This window comes from Ascaphus truei, chromosome 22, assembly GCF_040206685.1.
Source record: "Ascaphus truei isolate aAscTru1 chromosome 22, aAscTru1.hap1, whole genome shotgun sequence".
Taxonomy (NCBI): domain Eukaryota; kingdom Metazoa; phylum Chordata; class Amphibia; order Anura; family Ascaphidae; genus Ascaphus; species Ascaphus truei.
The window spans coordinates 8744342-8761352 of NC_134504.1; the positions used below are offsets into that span (position 1 = coordinate 8744342).

Consider the following 17011-nt stretch of genomic DNA (forward strand, 5'->3'; position numbering starts at 1 on the left):
TTGTTCTTAGATCCCTAGTGGTTGGCTATGCCACTTATATCTGAAGCTGCATCACACTCCCTGGATCTTCTTTGGGACATTCACCTCTCTGGATTTTTTCAGCAAGTGGAACCTTTTTTTGGACTAATCCTTTATCACTGTTCACATTATGGTTTGTTGCAATATATAGTTTAGTTTAACATTCACTATTTTTAATTAAGTGATCACATTGGTTATAATCTAATATATTTTATTATCACTAATTTCCACCATAGCGCTACATAATTTTGTGTTGTTTTTTTGTCTATGTGTATATATATACCTAAAACACACCTATATCTATATATACACACACCACACACACACACACACACACACACACACACACATATTTATATCTCCGCCAATAGAAATCTTAGGGCCCAGGACATATTAAAGGAGCAGCCGCCCCCCCCTCTCCCTTGATTAATCCCCCCATCTCCCCCTTGTAATCCCCACACCGCAAAGAGTCTTGTGTGTTCCTTAGGGGTGGGAGAACGAGATATTGGGAGAGACAGAGGGGGTGGAAGGAAGGAGAGAAGGGGAAAGAGAGCGAGTGAGAGCAAAGGAGATCGAGCGGGGGGAAAAGAGACAGAGAGAGACACAGAGACAGAGACACAGAGACAGAGACACAGAGACACAGAGACAGAGACACAGAGACACAGAGACAGAGAGACACAGAGACAGAATATTGAAATGGTCAACAAATTCCAGAGGTAAAATGGAGGGGAAAAAAAGTAGTTAGATGGTGGTTTGAGTAGAGAGTCAAATACAGAGAGGAGGCAGCGTGGGCTAGACTTGTGAGTGTCCATTAGTGAGGAAAAGTAGCTTTGTTTAGCCTGGGAGTGGGAACAGTTGAAACCAGATAGATTACATTTGTAGGGGAGGGTGTCAGAGAGAGTATGAGATTTCCTCTACTGGCACTCAGAGGAGTGAGTGCAGGAGCAAAGAATGCAGGTATGGCAGTCTGGGGATAAAAGGGTGAGAATGGCAGAGAAGTGGGGCATGTAGCTAGCGCATGAGAGGAAGATTGGGCAAAATTCTAGTTCATGACAAGATCTTCGAGGCCAGTAGAGTAGCAGAGAGGAGAGGGAGGACAGCACAGTGGAACTGAGACGTTAATGAAACGCTGGTCTCTGCAGAACTGAGGGGTAAATGGAGGTGAAGAAAAGGAGAATTGAGAGAGAGTAAATGGGATGAAGTGATGGTCAGAGAGAGGAAAGGGGAGAGTAGAGAAATTAAGAGAGAAGCTTCTGCATTATCTTCGCATTGAGCGTCTGAGAGCACAGACAGAATACACTGGTCAAACAGTGGAAGGAGCCCTTGTAAAACTGTTCTGTTTTTCCAAATGTATTTCCAGCCTTTATACTCGTGTGAGACATATTGCTCCTGTAACTCTGCTGCATGTGGTTTGTTACAGAATAATCAGCAGGCCTAGGGGCTTCCTATAAGAGGCAATAAACCCTGAATATTCCCTAAAGGTGACCATACTACTTGTAACAAGATAACCTTTGATTACCCCAAAGAATGTTATTGTACTCACCATCAACAGCAAATGAATCTATTTCTCTCTTTATTGTGGTTAGATGATTCTCAGTGTTTGGTTCTTCTCTCTCAGACTTAATCTCTAACCTCTCTGGTACAATCACTGGGAAACCTGCCAACAAGAAAAGGAAAATCCATCATGTAAAGCTGGGAGTGGGAACTCTTCTTGTGATATCACTATACAGAAATACTGTATACTGATTCCTAAGGGGAGGGGATAGGTAACTGATTGTACTTTATTATTAACCGAGTGCTGAAAACATGTTGGAATTCATGGTGCTACCAATGTTCAAACCTTAATAATGATAATATTCTCAATATAACCTTAGTGTAAAACCAAAACACATGATTTGTTTATAACATGTAGCTTATAATTGTATCCATGCTTTAATGCTATTTTCCTTAATATTGACTAAATTTCAATCCATTTAATAAATTAAATGAATAAAAGGGAGTATACTTACCACCAACTGGAAATGAATCTATTTCACGCTTTATTGAGGTCACATGATCCTCAGCGTTTGGTTCTTCTTCCTCCAACTTAACCTCTAATCGCTCCGGTACAAGCGTTGGAAAACCTGGCAATAAGAAAAGGAAAAGCCATCATGTAAAAGCTGGGATTTGGGGCTCTTCTTGTGATTTCACCTTCTCTGATATTGGTATAATGTAATACCCGTCGTAAAGAAATGTTTTACTAGCCCTTCTGGCAGAAATGGACAAATATAGTTGAAGACATATTACATTTTACCGGCTGGTAGATCTATAAAAACATAAGATTAATTTGGGTGTTTGACTCATGTTAGCTATGGCACACCTGTGAGCACGTGACCTGTATATGGGACAATGATTAATACACACAGCTATCTAGCCAATTCACTTTCCTCTATGCATGGTCCCACAAACAAACATATCTCCCCTCCATCCGTCCCAATATACCATCTGTCATGAAGGGCACACTTGTGAGCACGTGACATATGCAACCAGGGTTAACACACAACACTAACTAGCTGCCTCACCTTTCTCCTTAGCAAGGTACTTCAAATCAGTTCATATTTACCGTGACCCTGTTACCACATATATTTAACCTGCTACCACCACCCCCAGAGGAATGTACGTACAGAGTCTCTGGTCTCTGTTTATTAAAGAAACTATACACCTAACCGTGCGCAGTAACAGAGTGGGAGGGAACACAGATACGAGATGGAATGTCCAAATAATTGACATGGCGTCCTAAACAGTGGCTTTGGGATCTAGCCACCAGGAGGCGAAATCAGCAATTTGTTTGTTATGGAAGCCATCAAGTCTATCGATGGGTGACCACATCTTTGTACTATGTCCATGAATATTTGTAGACAACTCCCATTTTACCGCTAGGACAGTGTCTGCTCAATAAATCTGCTTTTATATTTTGGTTTCTGACATGCAAGTTGCTGAAAGATGGGGAAATTGCCTTTTCCACCCATCTCAGGATCTTTGAGATCTCTCTGAGGGCTTGTATACTTAGTGAGTAATGTTGCTCACATACATCTCTGATGAAGCATTGGCGGAACATGATAGATTTTTGGACTTACTGTGCCACCATAGCTCCCTACAACGTGTGACGTGTGGTGAGGATTCCCTTCTGCTGAAGCTATTGGCTGCTGGCCCTGCAGTTACTTGTATGCACCCCTGACCGTGCACAAGGTACAGGGGAGGAGAGGTGCAGTGTCCCTCCTCAAGGAAATCGGAGGTGACGGGCGCGGTGGACGCAGCAGAAGAGGACCGTGGACTCTACACTATGTGAGCAACATTACCATCAAAGCAAAGAGTTTCTACCATACGCCGGGAAGCTATCCAAAAACGCTGTTTTAAATTATACTGGCTGTAAGTGCAATATTGTTCTTAATCTAGTCTTTTGTAATAAACTTATTGTGCCATGATCTTTTCTCTGTTATTTCCATTGCAACTCTATATGTATTGGATTCCTAGCCTGTCTAGATTAACCCCTCACACTCCGGATAGGAAAAGAATTATAACAGAAGCTATGCAAAATAGTGCGTGAATTCAAATGTATGAACTTTAAGGGTTAATTAACCTGTATTGATACAATGCTATCTTCTCTTATTTTTAATTTTGGACTAAAAAGAACATACTTGAGACAACGCGCCGCAGGACATCTTTGCTCACATTTGGAGGGACGAGGAACTCTCTCCTGGCCTCTGGCTGCTGAACCTAATCCTCCGTTAGCACAATTAAGTTTGTTATCACTGTATATTTGTAATTAACCCATTTATATTAGGTTAGTGTTCAGCGCTGCTTTTTTCCCTTTTGTTCTGTAAACCTAAGGCCTGGTCATATGTTTAATAGGCAATAAAATCAATTCTTGTATTTTTAAGCAATGTTTCTCTCGTTGCCAAATTGATTAAAACACTCGATAATTTCTGCCATATCCAAATTCCCTGATGAAGAGACCCCTGTGGTTTCGAAACGCGTTGGAATAGACGGCGATTCGATTACCAAGTGAACAAGCACATCCTGAAGTCTATACTTTGTGAATTTGGATCGGTGAGGAGATTGAGGCGCGCGATATTCACGGTCGCGGGAGAGTGACGTCACGCATTCCGAGACGGAGAGTCGGGTGGCTGCAGGCATGCAGTGATTCACCACAAGCCATCACCCTCACCAGCTGAACTCATTTCTGCCAAAGCGGACACTACCCAAGGGTACTAGAAATGTATCTCAAAATCTACAATTCATCAAGCTGTGATCAACCTAGATGACATCGCCCCGGAGACACCTGGTTGGCGTTTGGGTAACAATCCCTGAAATGCTGTTTTAAATCATCCTTAATGTACGCTTAATACTCACGTGTATTGCACAATTGAATATTATAATTTTTAATGCACTAGGAGCGTTGTGCGCTGTGTTTTTTTCTCTGCTAGATGGCGCGCCTTCCCTGCAGTCCTGCTCTGCTTCTCACTCAAGTGATTCTACTACCGGCTAATACTTGAAGCCCGCAGCCGCATACCATCTCCCACCGCCGTATTCCTTCTCCAGTCGCCGTATATCATCTCCCCCTGCCGCCTGTTAAGCACCGGTTCGGCGAACGTCAGAAATCCTAAGAACAGGTTCGCACGAACCGGTGCGAACTGGCTGAATCCCACTCACACGCCCCCTCCTTTAGTAGCCACGCCCCCGGCCCCTGCTCTAAGATTAGACAGCCGAGGGAAACTTAGAATGTCCATAATTTGGGAGGTGAGTCACATTGGAAGGTCAAAATAGTTGCGTTGACCTACAAATCCGCAGCAGAATGTCCAGTGAAAGTTTTGTTGTGCTATGGGGTGCCGTTTGTGAGATTTCGATGCTTCTGACATACAAACAAACGGAATCCAAATTAGAATTATAGTATAGATACTCACTTAACAAGCGTGGATGCATGCTGACGGTGGGCGGTGCTCCGCTGTCCATGCTGGCGGTGGGCAGTGCTCCGCTGTCCATGCAGGCGGAGGGCAGTGCTCCGCTGTCCATGCTGGCAGTGGGCAGTGCTCCGCTGTCCATGCTGGCAGTGGGCAGTGCTCCGCTGTCCATGCTGGCAGTGGGCAGTGCTCCGCTGTCCATGCTGGCAGTGGGCAGTGCTCCGCTGTCCATGCTGGCAGTGGGCAGTGCTCCGCTGTCCATGCTGGCAGTGGGCAGTGCTCCGCTGTCCATGCTGGCAGTGGGCAGTGCTCCGCTGTCCATGCTGGCAGTGGGCAGTGCTCCGCTGTCCATGCTGGCAGTGGGCAGTGCTCCGCTGTCCATGCTGGCAGTGGGCAGTGCTCCGCTGTCCATGCTGGCAGTGGGCAGTGCTCCGCTGTCCATGCTGGCAGTGGGCAGTGCTCCGCTGTCCATGCTGGCAGTGGGCAGTGCTCCGCTGTCCATGCAGGCAGTGGGCAGTGCTCCGCTGTCCATGCAGGCAGTGGGCAGTGCTCCGCTGTCCATGCAGGCAGTGGGCAGTGCTCCGCTGTCCATGCAGGCAGTGGGCAGTGCTCCGCTGTCCATGCTGGCAGTGGGCAGTGCTCCGCTGTCCATGCTGGCAGTGGGCAGTGCTCCGCTGTCCATGCTGGCAGTGGGCAGTGCTCCGCTGTCCATGCTGGCAGTGGGCAGTGCTCCTCTATCCATGCTGGCAGCGGGCAGTGCTCCTCTATCCATGCTGGTAGTGGGCAGTGCTCGTATGAAGGTGCTAAGATAAGATGGGCCTTGATTTAGATTTGGTGTATGCCAACTGTACCTGTATAAAAGAGAAGAAATGTAATGAGTACAATCTGTTTTATTGGATAAATAAACAGCATTTAGTGTGAGCTTTCAAACCTAAAATTATTAACCAAGGGATAACAATATTATTATATAAAGAGCAGTTTATTATAAGATTAAAATAATCATAAAATGCAATGTTATACACATAATAATAAAAGAGATTAAATAAACAAGTGCCTAGCACTGGGTGGTGGTGTGGACGGGTGCCTGAGCACTGGGTGGTGGTGTGGACGGGTGCCTGAGCACTGCCACAGCCTGAAACTTGGGGCTTGGTCCAAGATCTCTTTCTTTGCATGTTTTGTCTTTTTCTTTTTCCTGAGGTCACAGTCTAACAGAAGAAATCTCAAGCCCCCACCTCAGCGCCAGAACAGGTTGCCTTTTTTCCACAAATCCAAGTCTGGGTGGAAGATACCAGAACAATCTCTACAGGCAGCTCCAGGACTACCATTTGGACATTGTATCTAAGGTTAATCACTTGTTGTTTGCACAAGCGCTGTTTGTACACCTTTTTGTTTCACCTAAAATTATTAACACAAAACAACCCCAAAGGAGTCAGAGAGACAGGGACACCAACACCCACATCTGGTCCATCTTCAAACAGAAACATAATTTCAAACACTATAAAATACATTAATGGCTCAGGATTGCTATAACATAACCATCTAGTATAAAGAGTCAGGGATCAACAGCTATAAGAATAGCAATGCCCTCCTAGTGCAACATAGTAACACACTGTACAGTGCTATAGTATAAATAAAAAAGCAGATACACCTGGTGCTTCCGTTTGCCATCAGAGAGACTTCTATGTATGTATGTATGTATGTATGCTGTGTATGTATGCGTGTATGTATGTATGTGACCCGTGGGTAGAAAAGGGAAGGGATTTTAACCCCTGCTCTGCCTAAAATGATAGGTTGATAGTAGTGCTACGGTGCTACATCCAGGAAAGTTTATAACGAACAAGAAAATAAATCCACTTTACGGTGAGCCTCAGGTACAGTGGTTAGAGAAATTCTTATATGAATTATAAATAAAACTTCATATTTTGTTAGAACGTGTATAAACACTAAATGACGATAGGTAGTTGGGCTAATAGATAATATATTGCCAAAGTCTAGGTGGTATCAATTCAGTGTAGGAGCCTTTCTGGAAGCATAATGCTGCTCTTTGGTTAAATAGGGGACCAAGATCAATCATTTTAGTGGAATATAATTTTTTATTTTTTTTTGCGTGTTCACAGGGTTAGTTCTTGTAATGTCTCCGAAGATTTATTCATATGAAGAAGTGGACTATATATTTGAAAATGTGCCTGATGCTTTAAGGATTCTTAGATTAACCTATAAGGGTATCTAGGTGTAAGTGGACCCTTTGCTGTAGTATAATTGGGTTTAGCTTACACAAGTATTTTCCCTTAATAATGAGAAAATAGATATAGTGAGGTGTCAACAAAAATACCTATCTATATCTGTGTGTGTGTGGCAGGCCAATTTAGTTGGTTGTATCCATGAATTTCAATTCTCTAGCCACTGAAAGGGTTAACGGATTCCCACTTCATTTTCTCTGGGAAGCATATGGTTACAAAATGCCTTTGAGATGCATCCGTTGGTCAGACCTCCCTGTGTATGGAGCCCCTTTGAGACAGTTATTCTATGGGAGAAGGAGCGGCTCAGTGAGTAAAGACACTTACTGACTGGCACCGAGTTTGAAGCAGGGGAACCTGGTTTAATTTCTGGTGTTGGCTTCTTGTGACCTTGGGAAAGTCACTTTATCTCCCTGTGCCTCAGGCATCAATAGAGTGTAAGCTCCACAGGGCAGCGCTATACAAGAACATATTATTATAACTTCGCAGGCAACAGACTTACACATTAATAACATGAGAGCGCGTTAGATGAGCAGTGACAGGGCGGGATAGAAGCGCTAATAGTCTATAGAGCGGAGATAAGAAGCTCTTCCAGGCATAATATCGCAGCCCTATTCTGAACAGTAAATTAGCAGCGCCCCTGTATGTACAAATGCAAACAACGTTTCCCCCTAATTAGCGCCACCAATTAGAGACCGGAAGCAGCACACACAATATATAGCAATCCTGCCGCAGTGACAGATATAACAGCCTGACACCCAAGTGACCATAGAGGATAACAGCCCAGGTATATCTGCAGGGTACCTTGCAGTTAGGAGGGGGGTCCCCGGCGGTTAAGGGGGCTCTGGTCTCTCCTCTGCTGCAGTCACAGATCCGGGTCACTGCTATTTTTTCTAGGAAGTGGAAACACTGACTACATCCGGGTCACAGCTCCGTGTCCTACTGCGCATGCTCACACTAAGGGATTATGGGAGTTGTAGTTTTTATAGTTCAGTACAGTTTAAGTGTCACATTCTGTGTAGATTATAAACATTTCTCAGAGACTGTGCTAGGGAAAGTCTCTCACAGACAGCGCTGGGGCAGCACAGGCAGAGCTGGGGCAGCACAGGCAGAGCTGGGGCAGCACAGACAGGACTGGGGCAGCACAGACAGGACTGGGGCAGCACAGGCAGAGCTGGTTTTGTCTGTGAAGGGCAGATTGCGCTGATTTTATCATTTCTTTTCCAAGTTCCAGCTGAGACAATAACAAACCCCCCTTCTCCCCACACAGAGCCCCCTTCTCCCCACACAGAGCCCTCCTCTCCCCACACAGAACCCCCCCCCCCCCCAGCTCCCCACACAGAACCCCACACCCTGTCAATGTTTGTATTATTAGTTGTTTTGCTGGCTGCTGCAGAGTATCTCATTCTTAGATATGAGATACTCTGCAGCAGCCAGCACAACAACTAATAATACAAACATTGTCAGTCACCAACAGCAGGACTGCACTGTTGACCTCTCAGATTATACACCTAATCAAGCAGAGTCCTCAGTATTATCAAAGGGTCTCACATTCTGCCCTACCAAGCCTATGGACAAGATTGAGCTGTGCAGTGACCTGGAAGAATTCTTCAGAAGGCTGCGTTTTAAGGAGTTCTTCCACAACAGACACAACCAAGATTATGCCAACACTGCAGAAGGAGAGCCGCTGCACATGAGCAGGGAGAAGCAAACATCCAACTGGATCCCACAAACTGGGCGCAACCCCACATTGGACCGGTACATTGAAAGCTTCAGTCACAGCGCCAAAACCACCATCCTGTACAAAGTAAGGAAACAAACATATAATCTGACACTGATGGAGAGGAGAGCACTAGAATCGCTAAAGGCCAACCACAACATAACAATCAAACCTGCGGACAAGGGAGGAGCAGTGGTCATAATGAATACCACAGACTACCTGCGGGAAGCACACAGGCAACTCTCTGATTCAAAGTATTACACCCAACTGCAGGAGGATCCAACTAAAAAATACATGCGAGAACTCAACAGGATCATTAAAACACTCCCGATCCGCACAAGAGAACAAATTCTGGACCTGATAACAGCTAACCCAAAACCTGACACATTCTACATGCTCCCTAAAATTCACAAAGAGGGTAACCCTGGGCGCCCTATTATCTCTGGATCTGGCACACTTACCGAGAATATTTCTGGCTGGGAGGAGGGCATTCTAAAACCACTTGTCAGGAACACACCCAGCTATATCCAGGATACCACCAACCTGCTAAACAAACTGAATGCCATTGGCCCCCTCCCAACAGGAACACTACTAGCAACTATGGATGTAGGGTCACTTTATACAAACATCCCCCACGAGGATGGGATTTCAGCCTGCAGATACTTTCTGGGACCGCAGGAGCCACTCACAGAGACAGTGACTAAATGCATCGAATTTATTCTGACCCATAACTACTTCACATTTGGAAATGACACATACCTCCAGACAACCGGGACCGCTATGGGTACTCTGATGGCGCCACAGTATGCCAATCTGTTCTGCGCAAAACTGGAAAGTTAGTTTTTTTCCACCTGTCACTTGAAACCCCTTACATACCTTCGCTACATCGATGACATCCTCCTGATTTGGACCTCTGGCGAACAGGACCTCCTACAGTTCTATGACAACTTCAATACGTTCCACTCGACCATCAACCTCAAACTCACCCATTCCCCAGATGAAGTACATTTCCTAGACACCACCATTACTATAAAGAACAACCAACTACAGACTTCTGTATACCGCAAACCTACAGACAGAGCCAGCTATTTGAGGGACAACAGCTTCCACCCGACACACACCAAACATGCAACCATCTACAGTCAAGCCATCCGATATAACCGGATATGCTCCGACACAGCAGACAGAGACCAGCGGATTAAAGCCTTGAGATCAGACTTTATAAACCATGGATATAACCACAGAATTGTAGACTAGCAAATTCACAAAGCCACCAGAATACCAAGAAGTGATCTCCTTGAATACAAACAGAAGGAGACAAGCGAAAGGGTACCTTTGCTGGTCACATATAACCCACACCTAGGAGCCCTACGCAAGATCGCCAGGAAACTACAACCCATCCTCCAGGAAGATACAAGACTGCAACAGGTCTTCCCTGAAGCACCCTTATTATCATACAGACAACCCCATAATCTCAAGAATATTATGGTGAGGAGTAAAGTATTCAGCAGTACAACTGAATGCGGGACAAAACCATGCCAGGACCCAAGATGCAAAACCTGCGCAATCCTCTACACAGCGGACACAATACAAATACCACACAGGAATCGGGAATACAAAATCAGAGGAAGGTTCACCTGTTCCTCCTGCAATGTCGTGTACCTCATCATGTGCATGAAATGCCCAGGGGGCTGCTACTACATAGGTGAGACAGGGCAGGGGCTAAACAAGAGAATGAACCTGCACCACCACAGCATCACATGCGGAACAAGAGACAGTCCTGTTGGCGAACATTTCTCTGACTCTGGCCATAAGATGAACGATCTGAGGGTTGCCATACTCAAAGGTAATCTTAAAACACCGAAAGAGAGACGGTTGCATGAATACAAATTTATGCAACTGTTCGGGACACTTAGCAGTGGCCTAAACAGAGATCGAAATTTTATGAGTCATTACTGACACTAGTGAACTCTCTTCCCATGAGCGCTATATTCCATGTCTGTACATACTGTGCTATATGTATGCACACACAGCTGTCTCTCACACATACTTATACTCCTTGTTTTTCCATCCCTATACACCAATAGGGACCGCATAGTATCCACACACACTTTTAGTTATGCTACTTACTCTCACATTTCCACACCCACCCACACCATTTATATCCACTCCCACTCCACACACCCCTTTTGTAAAGCACTGTATGTACTGTGGGCTCTCCATTCATTTTTATTCACACTGATACACATACACACTCTCATCACTTGCTTTCAGGAACCTTTTGACACCTCCAGCCATAAAACACATCCACACCGGGGAAAGGACCAGCACAGATAACATTCCAGTAGACACTGTTTATAGTATAGCTTTTGCTTGCTTCATTCATTGTAACATCGCCGGAAGAAGAGATCAGTGTATCTCGAAAGCTCGCACAAATAAAAGCATTTCGTTAGCCACAGAACGGTATCATCTATTTATTTTTTGATAATATATATATATATATATATATATATATATATATATATAATCTTTTGAATAAAATGGCCTTTTAGTTTAACTCTTTGGCCAAAGTGTTGTTAGCCCTTGAGCCCCTACACGGCAGACCACATCTCAAGGTTACCTAACACTAATATAAATTCTTAATAACCTGTGCATTACCAGGAAGATTTATAATAAATCTGTCAAAATTAGTAGCATAGTACTAAGTCTGATTGAAGCTCTTATTAACCTGTACATTACCAGGAAAAGCACTCTGTATTAGATTTGTCACAATCAAACTGCAAGCAAGCAAGTTCCCCTGAGAGTGGGAGATGCAATGGAGTGAGCTTTTAACCATTTAAAAGTGGGAGGGGGTGAGCTTCAAACTAGGGAGGAGGAGCCACCCTCCAATCAGCTAAGACCAGCTGAACAAGAATTGTAAAACATACAGGACACCTACAAGCTCATGCTCATATTTAACCCCCAAAATAACCACAACATATATATAATGGCCTGCTTGCCATTAAGACCAGCCTCACACTGATGATACCCATCAAGGTTGAAACATGTATGTGAGTAGGTCTAATGGCTTTGCATCTCATCCCAGCCTCTGTTTAAAAGCTGTGTTTAAAACAGCATGCATTGGCTTGAGGATTGGCTTGTGTAATACGAGCTTGAGACAAAAGGTGGCACTGAGTGCTCATTTGCATGTCATTTCCCAGAATCCCTTGCTGCAGTGGAAGCACTGTATGCTGGGTGACAATGGGGAAAGACAGGGTTGCAGACCTGTCTAAGACATGCAAATGAACATACAGTAATATTTACAGTATATATATATATATATATATATATACATATATATATATGCGTCACAGACACAGAGGAGTGCTACTGAGCATGGTTTTTAAATATATATTGCCATGCTCAGTAGCACTCCTCTGTGACACATACGCATATATATATATATATATATATATATATATATATATATATATATATATTGTAGTTATTTTGGGGGTTCAATATGAGCTTGTAAGTGTCCTGTATGTTTTTTCAACTTTGTATTAACCTTTGTCCCGTGGGCAGGTCATGTGCTCACAGGTGTGCCGTATGTGACAAATGCTTTAGACCACGGGTGTGCAAACCGCTGGGGTGCAAGATTTTTTTTCAGGGTGACACAGCGCTTACAGAGGCCCCGTGCTCTTCCCCAAAGCATTTAAATTAAATGCAGTGGATCGCACGCAAAGCCTCTGTTAGTTCCCTTGTTGCCGACGGCTTCTGGTGACACGTCAACTGCGATGTTATTTAATGGTGGAGACAATGTAGGGGGGGGCAAGCAGGGGGTCAGAGCAGGCAGGGGGGCGCAGGGGAAAAAGTTTGCACACCCTTGGTTTAGACACGTGAGTTGCATCAATAGATTCAGCCGGTCGTGACGGACCCCACGATACTAATCGACCGTCTTAATCCTAAATTTGAGTGACAAATGGATATCTGTCCTTGCCACCTCTTACCCATGCAGTGCGTGGTCTCAGTACATGTCACTCTGTGCCACTAACACAGTAGATGACATCACATGATATTCCCATTTTTAATAAAGTTCTTGAATGAAAGCGTACGCTGTGTGTCACCTCTCTCTGGAATGCACCAGCAATTATTCACAAACGTTTAGATTCTTTTGAGGTTGACAGTGTTTGGGGGACTGTTGGCCATGTACATCAAGGGCTCCTAGGAAATTTTCTGCCTCTTCTGGGAATCTTAACGAAAATTGCTTCCCGTCTTTGCTCACGACTAATTGGAATGGGAATGCCCATCTATAGAAGATCTCGTTATCTGAGGACCGCTGTGACTGGACGGAGACTTCTTCTTCTTCTTGAGATTGTAGATCTGGAAAGATCTTGGAAAATCTGGATCCTAGAGTCTTCAAAGTCCACACAATCTTGATTCCTGCAGCCTCTCATTATGTTCTCCTTAGTAGTGTAATAGTGTAGTTTGACTATTACATCACTGCATTTCCGAGGATCCGTGAATCTTGAACCTAAGGCTCGGTGTGCGCTGTCCATATACAGGTCACTTATTAGAAAAGATGGAACTATTTGGGTAAATAGTTTTGTTAGATGGGGTGGCAACTCACCCGGATCAACTGCTTCTGTGATATTTCTTATTCTAAGGTTTTTCCTCCTTTCCTGATTTTCCAAATCATTGACGGTGTCATTCAGGTTCCTGAGTTCGTCGTTAAGTCTGAATATCTCGTCTTCCATTGAGCCCTGACTCTGCAGGGATTCTTTGAGTTTATTTTCCAGCTGCACTGTTCATTCTGTCAGGGAAGTCAGATCTGCCTTAAATTGAGCAACAGCCTTATCAAGATCCACTTGAAAGACACCCTGCATTTGTTTAAACAAATCTTTTAAAGCCTTTGACGTGATTTGGCAATTTTCTCCTGTCTCTTGGTCTTGTTCTGTGTCAATAAAGTTTCCCCTTTGTTGTTGTGGCGGATCCTGTTCCTGTGCACGCGTGGACGCCATCTTGGATTTCGGTAACTGGAGATGCCGTTTTCAAGAGTTAATGGGACACTGAGAGGGTCTGTAGCTTCTTATCTTTTTTAGGGGGAGGCATCCCTGTAGGTTCTGCTGGCGGGGGTGGGGAGGTCTTTAAAAAAAATGTCAGCCGATTTGGAGGGCTAAATCATCGGCAATCGTAGCAGAGTCCACGGAGCTGCTTTAGAGTGCTCCCATCCTCCTCTACACTGCATGCGCGCCTCCTATATTGTATTTTTAAACCCAAACCGTACCTTCATTAACCCCTCAAGCACCAGATGGACGGAAATACATATCTAATGATATTATCGTGACATGGGCATTAACCACTTACCTACCAGTGATACAGGGGGGGAGAGGGGTTGGAGGGGGAGAGAGGGTCGGGAGGGGAGACAGGGGTGGTGGGAGAGACAGGGAGGGTGAGAGAAATGGGTGGAGTGTAGAGAGAGAGACGGGTGGGGGTAGAGAGAGACAAGGGTGGGGGGAGAGATGGGTTGAGAGAGAGACAAGGGTGGAGGGGAAAGAGATGGGTTGGGGGAGATGGTGGAGGGGAGAGAGGGAGGCGGGTGCAGTGTAAGAGGTGGCTGTGAGAGAGGTTAGGGGGAAAGAGGGGTGGGGGGAGAGAACGATGGTGAAGAGGGGGGTAGTAGAAAGACAGAGAGGGAGATAGGTGAGGGGGACATGATCTTGATCAGTGTTAAAGATCTGTTATTTTCCTCTTTGATATTCTTCTTCATGTTTATTAAGCTCCATGATAATCAAGAAGTGAGGGCTGGACTTCATCTCTCAAAACCTGGATGATGTGAAGACGCTGCAAATATCATGACACCAACATGATGACAACACACGACTCAGATGAAGCGATTTGCGCACTTCGGACTCTGCATTATCTTCTCATTATATGACACACAGTAGTGCACCTTGTGGGATTCAGAGGCTTTGGCTCCTAAAACAGTGGGGCGATCGAACTCGTGAGCCTATCAATGATCTCTATAGTGATCTAGAAGCCGCAGTTGCATTTGCATAGATTAACTGATAGTACACCAATGATAGAAAAAGGTAACAGTGGTGCTCCCTCAAAAATAGCACAATGTGATTAAGAAACCCTAATGGAGGGCGAGGGCTGAAATGGAGATGATAAATAAAACCAAAATGAAAAAAACAAAACACAAATGATACTGGCCCTAGTGTTGCTGCTACTCAATCGAAAAGGATCGTCCCTTAATTCTTGGTATAGGTACTGATGGCGGGGTGATGAGCGCATACAAAAGAAAAAAAAGAGAAAAGACCAATGTACACAATTATTTTAATTATTTTGTTATTGTCTTTGAATAAAGCTGTTACCCTCGTCATCATCTCTTCTCCGTCTCCTACTGAGTGACTGAAAAAGGTTGAGCAGGAAGTTTTTATCTACCCAAGGCTTACCATCTAGTGTTTTGATGTGAGGACACTCACATAAGCCCATGTGAGTGATTTAGCTATTATCTATATTATCCATCACCCCCCAATATTTTCTATTGGGACCTGTCCTCACTGTTTGCATTCCTATTTTTCCGAGGTAATACTGGACAAGACGGACAACAGGAGTACCAGAGAGTATCGGCAAACTTCATCTACAAGCTCACGCACGGACGCCCGTGTCATTTACATTCATCCATACACCCCGGAAGGAAGATCTGCCGACCAGGGGCTGTGAGTACAGTAGAGACCAGATCAGAGGCAATAATACTCTGCAACAGATGTGACTGTCGCTCACATTCGGCCGTGTGAGTGTTTGTTAATATTAGCATGATCATTAATCCATCCCACTATCCCCATTCATTATGTAATGTATCAATAATAGACATTTGACACAGTTTTATTATATTATTTTATAATTACTTTCTCCACATGTGCGCTTGCTGTTTTCTTGTGTGCAGCAGGAGCAGCGGGGCGGGGGCGTAGCTATTAAGAGAGGGGGCGTGTTTGTACCAGCGGGGGGGGGAGGGCACCTTTCAAGCAACCTAGCTAATACGCCGGCTCTCACCGCCAGACCCAGAGATACCCCTGAACACCCCGCCACAGAGACCCCCGGGTACCCCCCACCCGCCCAGAGAACCCTACGATCCCCCTCCCACACCAGCGACTCACTTCCGCAAGTCCCTGCGAAGTCACGTCGCCTGTCAGCGCCGGACCCACACACCCTCCCCCCCGGATAACCCCGCCCTACACCCCCCCCCCCGAATAACCCCCGCCCTACACCCCCCCCCGGATAACCCCCGCCGCCCATAGTGACACCAGGGTACCCCCCTCCCCCCACCGGACCAAAGACACACTCTTCGGCAAGTCCCCCCTGCAAAGTAACGGCGCCGGACCCACATACACCCCCGGTAAACCCCTACCCCATACAGACACCCGGATACCCCTGCCACAGAGACACCCGGTGATCCCCCCCGCCGCGGAGAGACACCTGGGTAATCCCCCCCGCCGCAGAGAGACACCTGGGTAATCCCCCCCGCCACAGAGATCCCCGGACCCCGCCCCAGAGACCCCAGGAACCGCGCCCCCCCCCAGAGCGACCCCCGGACACCCCCCCCACCCGAGAGACCCCTGGACACCCCTCCCCCACCCCAGAGAGACCCCCGGACACCCCTCCCCCACCCCAGAGAACCCCCCCATCCCAGAGAGACCCCCAGACACCCCCCCCTTTACAATGTTAATTTTTTAGACAATGTATTCAATCAATATTACAGTTCCAGGGCACAAAAGCTAATGTTTGTGTGTGTGTATATGTATGTATGTCTGTATTCTGTCCTGCAGTCAGCAACATTACACAAGCCAAGTTGAACAGCAACTGCATGCTACTTAAAGGCCAGAGGCAGTTGCTGGCAATGGGGTCCAAAGCAAGGCTTACTTCCTGTGAGGGCGGGGATATCCAGGAAGCAAGACGGCCGTGGTAGCTTTGGAGATATTGTCACTTCCCGACAGCAGTCATCCTGGATGTTCGGACAGATCCCTTATACCATAGCACTGACTGGTCCATGTCAGGAAAGGTCTTCTGTGACAATTAACATGACAGCATCAAGTTACCTGCCTTTTTTATTA

The 17011-nt window shown here is 45.6% G+C and overlaps 3 protein-coding genes across 4 annotated transcripts in view; 2 read left to right on the forward strand and 1 right to left on the reverse strand.

Moving 5' to 3' along the window:
- Window positions 1–17011, forward strand: part of LOC142472728 (uncharacterized) — a 313204-nt gene that overhangs the window by 133600 nt on the left and 162593 nt on the right. The gene's annotated exons all lie outside the window — the stretch shown is intronic.
- The window catches only part of LOC142472589 (uncharacterized), a 62949-nt gene that overhangs the window by 9355 nt on the left and 36583 nt on the right, over window positions 1–17011 (reverse strand). The window contains exons 12-14 of the mRNA XM_075579658.1: window positions 4962–5809; window positions 2028–2141; window positions 1562–1675 (exon numbers count right to left, since the gene is read on the reverse strand). Coding sequence (XP_075435773.1) covers window positions 1562–1675; window positions 2028–2141; window positions 4962–5809 — 1076 coding nt within the window. The remainder of the gene's footprint in view (window positions 1–1561; window positions 1676–2027; window positions 2142–4961; window positions 5810–17011) is intronic.
- On the forward strand, window positions 8656–16964 carry LOC142472734 (uncharacterized). 2 transcript variants are annotated; one of them, XM_075579880.1, is made up of 3 exons: window positions 8656–10761; window positions 15265–15693; window positions 16727–16964. In XM_075579880.1, the coding sequence occupies exon 1, from the start codon at window positions 8766–8768 to the stop codon at window positions 9753–9755; it is 990 nt and encodes a 329-aa protein (XP_075435995.1). In that variant the 5' UTR covers window positions 8656–8765; the 3' UTR covers window positions 9756–10761; window positions 15265–15693; window positions 16727–16964. The 2 variants fall into 2 exon arrangements, with proteins under 2 accessions (XP_075435995.1, XP_075435996.1); XM_075579881.1 differs by having other exon boundaries at window positions 15265–15619.

Bases quoted from the DNA above. Each gene is read 5' to 3' on its own strand.
- LOC142472734 (XM_075579880.1), top strand. From the start codon at position 8,766: ATGGACAAGATTGAGCTGTGCAGTGACCTGGAAGAATTCTTCAGAAGG.